The sequence below is a fragment of the Chlamydotis macqueenii genome, chromosome 9 (assembly GCF_036417535.1).
Source record: "Chlamydotis macqueenii isolate bChlMac1 chromosome 9, bChlMac1.mat, whole genome shotgun sequence".
Classification (NCBI taxonomy): Eukaryota; Metazoa; Chordata; class Aves; order Otidiformes; family Otididae; genus Chlamydotis; species Chlamydotis macqueenii.
In genome coordinates, this window is record NC_141564.1 from 7,877,789 (window position 1) to 7,888,230 (window position 10,442).

At 44.5% G+C, this 10,442-nt stretch overlaps 1 protein-coding gene across 1 annotated transcript in view; it reads left to right on the top strand.

Moving 5' to 3' along the window:
• The window catches only part of HS6ST1 (heparan sulfate 6-O-sulfotransferase 1), a 198,259-nt gene extending 191,085 nt beyond the window's left edge, over nt 1-7,174 (top strand). Inside the window, exon 2 of the mRNA XM_086754726.1 lies at nt 583-7,174. Coding sequence (XP_086610852.1) covers nt 583-1,291 — 709 coding nt within the window. The 3' untranslated portion in view covers nt 1,292-7,174. The remainder of the gene's footprint in view (nt 1-582) is intronic.
• Nucleotides 7,175-10,442: the final 3,268 nt, after the last annotated feature.

Below are 10,442 nucleotides of genomic sequence, written 5' to 3' on the forward strand. Positions count from 1 at the left end.
TTGCATTCCTGATCTCCCATTAGTTTTCATTTATGTTCCTGTGGTGTTATCCTGCTACTCACTGCAGACTGCCCCATTTCAGCTCGGCAGCCAGATCAATCAAGCAGTAGGTGTCCTGGTCAGCATCTGCATAAAGTGAAAATGATAGGCCCAGCTCATGAACACAGCAGTTGCTGGGCTGTCCTGCTGAGCAAGCCCTGGCTCATTCAGAGGGCGCACAGTCATGTGAAAGGCCAGGCAGTCCCTAAAGTCACGGTTGCTCTCTGAAGTTGGTAGATCAGTTGAATCCTGATAATTTGTTCTGACATTGCAGTCTGTTGTTAGGAACAGATGTCCCGGTAAAAGCGTTACTACTTGACAAGGCAAAAATGGTGGGCAATTAGAAAGAAGTACATGGGTCTAATGTTGCACAGACTAGTTTGTATGAGATATTGCAAGAAGAAAATAATCCAAGAGTACAGTGGAATGGATGCTGAGATGTTGATTTAATCTTGTCTTTGATATCTGCACTAGATCGCAGCTTGCCAAGCATCTTCCTTGTTACTAGCAGAATATTTATTTTATTTTCTCCTCTTCTTGTAGAAAATTTTACTACATCACACTGCTGAGAGACCCTGTGTCTCGTTACCTCAGCGAATGGCGTCACGTCCAACGAGGAGCTACTTGGAAGACCTCCTTGCACATGTGTGATGGCAGGACACCAACTCCTGAAGAACTGCCGTCATGCTATGAAGGCACAGATTGGTCAGGCTGCACGCTGCAGGAGTTCATGGATTGCCCGTATAATTTGGCCAACAACCGCCAAGTAAGGATGTTGGCTGACTTGAGCTTAGTTGGCTGCTACAACATGTCTTTCATCCCAGAGAACAAGCGAGCACAGATCCTGCTGGAGAGTGCAAAAAAGAACCTCAAAGACATGGCCTTCTTCGGCCTGACAGAGTTCCAGAGAAAGACTCAGTACCTGTTTGAGAGAACTTTTAATCTGAAATTCATCCGGCCCTTTATGCAGTACAACAGTACCAGGGCAGGAGGGGTGGAGGTGGATAATGACACCATCCGGAGGATTGAGGAGCTCAATGACTTGGACATGCAGCTCTATGACTATGCAAAGGACCTCTTCCAACAGCGCTACCAGTACAAACGGCAGCTAGAGAGGATGGAGCAGAGGATAAAGAATCGGGAAGAGAGGCTTCTTCACCGGTCCAATGAAGCACTTCCCAAGGAAGAGACCGAAGAGCAAGGACGCTTGCCCACTGAGGACTACATGAGCCATATTATAGAGAAGTGGTAGCCTAGGCAGACTTTTATATTAATGATGTTCTAGGGTTTCCATATAAAAGATCATGGAAGTAAAATTACAAAAACAACAAAAAATATTTTATTTAAAAGGAAGTCTGTAAAACAGAAGATAGATTGCTTCCTTAAGCATAGGGTCTTTTTACTGTTTCTTACAAGACCGATGAGATTCTTAAAAAAATAAATACATAAAAATTAAAAAAAGGGTCAACATTATAATGCAGAGGTAAAAAATGCACAAATGCAGTTACCCACTCTTAAGGCCAAATACAAAAGAATGTTTCTTATCCTCACAATTCAAACACAAATGGCAGAAGTAGGATTTAAAAAATCTGTTTATCCCTTGAGCGTAATGATACAAAGATACATAATTAAAAACCAAGGAAATGGAGGTTTTCCTTTGTGGGGTTTTTTGGAGGTGGGATGGGAATTGCATTGCTTGTGAGTAAATGATAACAGTGTCTGAGCTGAGGAAGTGCTATCCTGTCAGGTGGTGATCTGAGCACACAGGCAGTCACTTCGTTTCAGCTGGCAGCCACTGCCAGAAAGTAGAGCACCATAAAATTAAAAGAAGAAGAAAAACATCAGAGGATGAGAAACATTAAAGCAAATTGGCTATGGCCTAGGATATGTACTTAGCACAGTGGTTTTGATACATTGCACTGGTATCACATAAACATACGTAACTTCATCACAAAAGTAATAGAGAATTCATGCACAGAGCTCCCAGATTTGTTTCAGAGGCAGGTCCCAAAACAAGTTAAAAGCCAACAAACTTCACATAGTCTCAAACGTGCACTTACATATCATCCTGTCACCCTACACAACTGCCGCTCATGCTGTCATCAGTATTATGTGCTAACAGCACATGAAAACCCTATCCTACATACTAAAAAAAGGAAGAAGAATTTAAATAGCAATACTCCCTCATAAATCTGCAGGACAAGTTCCGGGGAAGACCCTGTAAATAATCCATCATTAATGGGAACATGATGAGGGGGTGATTTTGTTTTGTTTGTTCCTGTGTGAAATACTGAACTAGAACAAGCATACAGATGTATCTGTATCTGTATTTTTTTCAGTTATTTTTACTTGCTTTTATCAAGAGATAATGGGCATCAGCCTGCTTCCAGTGAAGTCACTAGAACTGATTTAAGTGGGAACAGGATGGGGCTCTCTTCCAGAGCTGTGAAAATTTCTGACTATGGGTCTGAATTAATTATGAGACCGTGCACATTGTCTTTTGGCAGAGCGCCTGTTCTGGAGCTCTTACTTTAAATGAACAAGCTGTATTCATGAAGCTGGAAAGGGGAATTATGGATAATGTTTTCTTAGTCTCAGACCACTTTCAAAGCAGAACTCTTTCAATGCTGTTTTTAGGGACTCGTGTAAGTTTAATCCTTCAGTGTGGTGACAGTCTAACCAGGTTCTGCTTACTGACTTTTGAGTCATGGAACAACAATGACTTCTCTAATTCCTCTTCCCACTCACCAAATTAAAGTATGGCTCATTTTCTTGCTATTGCAAGCACTTCTTTCTTTGGCTGGAAGCATGGAAATGAAGCAGTTTTTGCCTGTTTCATGTCTCACCCTGTTACTACTTAGCCTGTAAGACCTGAACCAGCTATTGTTTAGGGTAAACTATGAACCAAATGGAATGTGATTTTATTTTTAAAGGCCATGCTAACTGCAGATCAAATGGCATTGAAATCACGGGAGGAGAGGCAGAGAGCTATGGCATTCAACTTCAGCATGTCATTTTTACAGCGTCGCTTTCCCATCACACAAATCCACTGAAGTGCTGCTTGTTTATATTTTAATTCTCCCTCTGCCTGTACACTGTTTCCAACAGATTCAAATTCAGACTGAATTTTGCAAAGAAGGGGCTGCTGTAAGCAGAGGAGCCGCCTTGTTTCTTCTGTGTACACCCTGGGGGATGCACCTTGCTTTTGGAGATGTTCTCCAGAAGAGTGAAGATGACTAAAACTTAAGAACATAAAATACAAACAGCACTTCAGGCTCACATGCAACCCTGTTACAGCCCCAATCCAAAGTCCACCAAAGTCAAGGGATGTCTTTCCTATTGATTTCACATGGATTTTGATCGAGTCTGCATCCTGGTGCTGCAAAGTGCACACGCTTATTTGTCTTCAAGCACAGTGGAATGTTGTTACCCATGCATTCGGCTGGTACCAATATCTGCGAGTGGTGTTGCTGCCTTTTGAGGTTCTGTCAGTGCTTCTGGCACAAAATGGCCCCTGTTCCCAGCGATGTGTAGCACAGCCATAAGCATTTCCTCCTAGCTGAAAAGTGGGAAGCAAAATGAAGCCATTTTCGGTTGTTGGCTTGGGGGCAGAAGGTATTACAAATCCATTTGCTCATCTCTGAATTCCAAGACTGGGAGGAGCTATGTCTGCTAGTTCCCAGCGCTTTTCTGTGTTGCTGTAACTAAAGAAAACATTTATATTTTTAAAATGCAATTTTACAGGCTGTTTACCCACAAAACCAATACAGAAGATATAAAAAGCAACTGCTTTGTATGCACAGTTTCCAGCTTTCCCCAAAGGCTTTTCGCTGTGCATTCTGCGTTCCGGATCCGTAACGCACAAATGGTTACTGCAGCGAATCCCTGTCTGAGGTGCACGTCGGCGCAGCTCCGGCAGGGCCGTGCAGGGAGTGCCCAGGCAGGTCTGCGTGTGCCGGCACTGGCGTCTGACAGCCATTCTGTACCAACAGCCAAATTATGTTCTCATCTACCAAAGGGTGACAGTAAACAGGACTGTATATGATTAGGACTCGTAACATTATTTGGCCCAGTTTGCCTGAGTTGTTTCTGTGTTATGGGCTCTGAGTAACCAGCTGGATTTTAATGGGTCTGTCTGCAGGGTTCTCAGAGGCAGCCTCTGACCCTAGAAGCATGTCAGTAGAAGACCTTGTTCCAACATTTTCTTTGTAATATATTACAGTTACAAGCGAAAGACATGAAACTGTCTTGAAAACTGTCTTGTTAACAGTTTCACTTCAACCCACAAAAGGAGAGCTGACCTCAGCTTAGCACTGAGGCAGAGATTTCAAGATTCAAATCCTGCGCCTGGCAAATGCCTTGGTTTCTCCACCTGTACATGGGCAATAACAAATTTATGCACTGGAAGAGGTATTCCAAGGTATGAGAAGTATAGGGCACTTTGGAACAGATTCCAGGTATCAGAAATGAAGAGAATGAGCAAAAAGCCATCCCTCAGCCTGGCTGCTGTGCTGGTCCGTTTATGGCTCTAAGCCATGCTTTAATTTATTGTCAGTGCTGTGTGCCAGAACGTGGGTTGCAGGACGTACCTGGCACTATCTTCTTCCTTTAGTGGGTTTAAGGGAACTTCTTTAACATAATGTGAATGTAGTTTTTTTGTGATTTCTATGTACTACAGTTTGAAGTGGTACAATTTATTTTATTTTTAGGACTCATTATTTGATGCTACAATAACATGAAAAATGTATGTGTAGTTTTAAAATGAATGGAGAACAATGGCTTTAAGGCACTCTGGCAGAAGTAGTGGCCAGATAGTATATTCATGTTCAATATCTGCCTCTTTCTTCCAAAACATTTTTCCTTTGACTTCCAGACACACTGAGACCTTCTTCACTACGTGAAGTGTTTCTTCATGAGGCCCATCAATGCATGACAATCCAGGTCAGGATAGGCAAGTGCCAGGTACAGTGAGGGCAGGGGCAAGATTGCGACCTGTCTCCTACTGGAGTTGGTGACGTGGTTGCCCTTGAATTCAGATTTTACCTAGTCAGATGCTTGTCCATCACAGTGTTTCTGCCATGGTTCCAGGCATGCCCCGTGAAAAGCCTTTACAAAAACTGGGGCTGTGTAACGTATTTCTAAGGGTTTATACCGACAGCAGTATTAGTGTGAGTGAGTATTTTGGACAGGCAGTTATCTGGTACCAGGGCAAAGACGATGGCTTTAGCCTCCCTGTGCCATCTTACACTGTGCCGACCCTTGCACATCCGCAAACGAGGGTGATGCTCTGAGTGGAGAATTCCCAGCAGACTCCATTCCTGCTTTGGGAGAGTGGAAAGGCCAAGACACACTGGAGTGCTAAGAAGGAGGTATTTTTAGCTTTTAGTCACCTGAACAGTGTTAACTTCACTGTTTGGTGGGTGTTGTTGCTGAAGAAAACTTTTTATTGCTCATTTGTCTCATCCCAGCTAGCTCTACTGGAGGAGTTTGCCTCCTACTCCAGAGTTTCCCAGACAGTCAGATGCCACCTTGTACTCCACCGAGGGTACAAAATGCAGGATTGACTGGTGAGGTTGCACAGTGGCAGTGCGGACACGTCAGTTAGGAAGTTTTCACTCCGAGCCCATCAAATCACTTCACAGAGACCACTGAACAGCTGCAGAAGGTAATGACTTACAGTGCAGAACAGAGCCTGACCGAGATTTATATCCTGGGGTTAAAAGCTTCTCTAGTTTCCTACTGCCATTTAATGTTATTCAGACCCCCTCCTGTCCCGTAGAATTTTATGAATGTCACAAAAATGAGTATCACTACAGGAATCTGCAACACAGACTATGCTAAACATTGTATTTCCAGGGCTATAGTTTGGAATGCAGCTCACAGAATCTGCTGGATTCAAATCACAGGGCTGGCTGCGTTATCTTTTTGTTACTGTTTTGGCTAATATTAGCAGATCATGTTCCAGTGGCAGAAGTTAATGCAGGATTCGTTGCCTGATCAGCAGCAGAGCCAAGCCTTTAAAGCACAGGTCAGTTAGCAGCAGTTCGGGTAGACCAGCGAGCAGCGGAGCCCGTGTCTGCACACGCAATCCAAGCTATCTGTGGCTATTTGTTGTGCCCCATCTACAGGAGTTCTGCCAAGGTGAATGCGGTCCTGATAAGCATGTGGGTATTAAAGCCTGTATTGTTCCACCTGCAGGTGGTTTTTTCTGTAATTTTTAGCCATGCAAGCTGAAAAAAACCAAGATTTGCAAATGAGTCTGTCTCATCCCTGAAAGCCCCCCCATTCCCCCTCCCTGTTTTCCCCCAGGTGTCAATTCTGCAGACTGGATTGAGAGAGTTGTACTATAATGAATAATTTTATATTCAAATGGTTTACTGAGCATGATTTGTTTTGTACATATTGGAATATGATTTAACTTATTTTTATTGCCCCTTTTCATCTTTTTTTCATAAGGAGAAGACAAAAATCCCCACCCTCTCTCAATGTGAAGTTCCTCTGTGTTTGTGTGTAGTCTGCCAGGCAAACACGCAACAGCCACAGGATTTCTCACCATGCCTACTGGTATCTGATTTTATATTTCATTGGCATTTGTTTTTGTCTGAGGCTTTGCTTATATTGTTTCTTCTTTTCTCTGCTGCACAATCTGCACAGGGAAGGGAAAAGGCAATGCAGGCAGGACTTTCTTTTTCTCCCTCCCCCCTTTTTGGGTGCTTTACCTACCAAGGAACTCAGTTCTTATCTTCTAGGAGTTGTGTGACTGAGGGTAAAAAAATAAAGCTGTCCCCCCACCCATCTTCCATCCTCCATATTGTAGATCAAACAGATTCAGCTTCTCTGAAAGTGATTGTGGCTGGAGTCATTCCATTGGGCTGAATGTGTATGGTTTGCACTTTTTTTTTCCACTTCAGGAACTTAAAACCAACAAAAAATAAAAGACAACTGTTTAACTTGAGCCAAGTAACACTTAAAGCTTTATATATTTATTTATAGCATCTTACAAAAAAAAAAGTGTTAAAAGGTTTTTTCTTTTCTTCCACAAGAAAAACTGGATTAAAAAAAAATAATAATCATCTAATTGTTTTTGTCTAGATCAAGAATGAATGTTAGCAGATGAAATAAACCCTAAAACTGAGCATCTGTTGTGCGTGTTGTCCTTGCATTGGCCTTTGGATGCTGTTTCAGTGTGATATGCCTTGCCTTCCTGTATTAAAAAGAGATAAAGCTGCCAGGGGAGTTGATGGAGAATGTTTGTTTTCTGCTAAAAAAACAGACTCCTAACACAGAAATATTCAAGCAGAAACTGCCGTCTGTTTATTTCTATTGTTACACTTGAGATGTTACAAAAAGCCTTTAAACCTCCTAAAACCGATTATATTTTAAAAATTAATTACCTTTAATACTGTACAGTCCTCTTAGTTTCCTACAGTCACTGCAATGGAGAGATTTGAGGGCAATAAAGGGTGGTGATTATACCAAACATTACAGAATAATTAACAGAAATATTTTTGTTTCATATTCAGAAGTACTTTGACCAAGTGTGATTTGTGAAAATGTTTTCCAGTTACAGCACCTAAATAAGCTGTGTACCTGGTTTTGACATAGTGAAAGTTGGTAAGTTAGGGGATAAGAAAATGCTGCTACTAGCACTTTACAGTATCCTAAGTGCAAACAGCTAAATGTTTAGGTGACTGCAGCAAATAACACTACTATTATTTTACCCAAGCATCAGTGCACTTCAGTTTCCACCACACATGCTGGAGGCATGTGTGCTGCCAGCTGCGCTGCTTGGGTGTTTTTTCTCTTCCACCTGTGAAAGGAATCCCACTGGCGCGGCAGGAGGCCCAGCCGGGTAACATTTCTGGACGCGCTGCCCACAGGAACACCGCACGGCATCGGTTTCTGCTGCTGAGGGGTGCAGGCGCCGGGGGAAGGTCCAGGTGAGTGCTGGTGCCAGGGTAACGTCGCTCTGATCTCGAGGGGAAGCAAAAGCAGAACAACTTTGCAGTCAGTCACTTCAGGCCGTGCCGCCAGCCTATTGCAGAAGGAGCCCTCTCTGCCTTGGAGCCTTTTGCTGTAGCTGTGAAGCAGCGGTTCCGTAGCCAGATTGTTCCGTTTCACCTCCCATCAATGGCTCCTCAAAAGGAGCGGCGCTCTCGCTGATCTGATTTACCGACATCGGAACCGGACCCGCTCCGGCCCGGCCGCGCGGCGGGGGGGGGGGGGGGGCGCCGCCTGCTCACGCGGACAGAAATTTCCCGAAGCGCCGGGAGCCCCACGTGCCTCGTCGCGCGCAGCTGCGCGTGGCGTCTCTGCCTCTCGGGTATAAAATGGCGGCGGCGGCAGCCGTAACGCTCCTCCGTGATGCTTCCCCGTCGGTAAGCGCCGTCTCCTCCCCTCTTCTCCCCTGCTCTCTCCTCTGGCAAAGGACGCCTATGCCCCCGGGGAGGGCGCAGCACCGGTCCCCCTCGTTCCCATGTGCTTCCCCCTCGGGGCGGGACTGAGGGGAGGGCCCGGCGGCCCCGCGGCGGGTGCGGTGCGAGGCGAGGCCGGAGTTGGAGCCGGGGCTGCCGGCGGGCTCCGGGCTGCGCTGCGCAGCCGTGGCTGCGGTTGGTGCAGGTGGTATCTGCCGGGGACTCTGGGTGGCTGCATCGTATGGGTATGCACACAGCTCGTTCCTCTGCTGCGGCAGCGTTTCTTTTTGAAAGCACTGCTTTTGTGTTCCTTTATCTTCCTTTCCATAAAGCCTGAAAGAAGCTCTCATTCACATGAAGTCTCTGTAGGCAAAGTGCTTTCATTTGCACTTGGTCTTGTTGCCCCATCTTTAATGTGGTTCTCTGTCTCACTCGATGCTAGAAGCCTCCAGGAAAAGGAGAGAGGATAGCAGGCAAGCAGATGGAAGGAAGGCTGCTTCTACTACAAGAACTGGTGTAGGAAGGGGAGAGGACCAGAAGGATGCTGAAGGAGGGTTAAAAGAAGTGGGGAAACTAGTTACTGAGGGGAGAGCCTCCAGAGGGGTTTTTTTTTTTGGTTTTTTTTTGTTTTTTTTTTCTTCTTGCTGGAGCATTGGTCATACTGAAAATTGTGTAATTTCCTTATGCTTGAGTCCAGGATGTTCTTGTTCCTATTATACTTGATCATTTTACACTATCCAGCACTACCTCTGGGGGCTGTGCTGCCTCAGGTTGATTGGAAGGTGCCCTCCTTTACATCCGGCTATTACCCTGACAGTAAGCAGCCCCTGGCTGCTCTGCTGCCCCAGGTGACAGCCTGCTCTTCCTGAATGGAAAAGCTGATCCTCACAGTACCATTTCAGAGAGGATGGTGTTGAGCTCTTGCAAGAGGGTTGTGTTTTGTTTCTCTGGCTCAGGCACTTACATGGAGTTACTTGAACTCTTTAATAATATCTTTCTTGCTGCTCACTACAGGAAGAGCAAAAGTAGAGCAAGTCTGCTTTAACATTAATGCCAAAGATTTTGTGCATTGATTGATCTTTGGGTAGTACAGGTTCCTCTTTTCCTTGTTGAGGATTTGTGTGTGGGTCTGCAGAATGCTGAACAGCCTTTTTGTCAAAGAGCAGAAAGAGGGATGGAGCTTCTTGCGTAATTAAATGTGTATCTAGCAATGACTGCATATTTCAATGGATTTTGTAAAAGTGGACAGAATTTAGGAGACTCCCATGCATTGCAGCTTATAATGCTTTATGATGGAGTACTTCAGTGAAGCTTGCAGTAGGCATGTAAATCATAGAATTGTAGGACAGTTAGGGTTGGAAGGGACCTTCAAAGGTTGTCTAGTCCAACCCCCCTGCAAGGAGCAGGGACATCCCTGACTAGGTCAGGTTGCTCAGAGCCCCGTCCAGCCAGGCCTTGAATGTTTCCAGAGATGGGGCCTCCACCACCTTTCTGGGCAACCTGTGCCAGTGTTCTGTAACTCGCATTGTAAAACACTTTTTCCTAATATCCAATTTGAATCTACCCCCCTCTATTTTAAAGCCATTACTCCTTGTCCTGTCACAACAGGCCCTATTGAACAGCCTCTCCCCATCTTTCCTTTAGGCCCCCTTGAGGTACTGGAAGACTATATATTCTCTGTATTTTATATACATTTATATACATTTCTGCAGCTGGAAATGTTCATGACTGATCTGGGCACATCACCTTAGATCCTCTGCTGCAGGGGTGAACTAAGACATGTTCATATGTACTAAAAAAATATTGTAGGCTTAACAGTAAAGCAATTCGAGCTTTACTATAGTTATCGAATAAAATTCAAATTAGAAGTAGTCAATGAAATACTCATAAATTGAACAGTATTTAATAGACGATTGTTATGTATCTGTTAAAGCAGATTGCAGGTTGCAAGTGAGGAAGGCTTCACTAGCAAGGCCCTGCACACTGTAG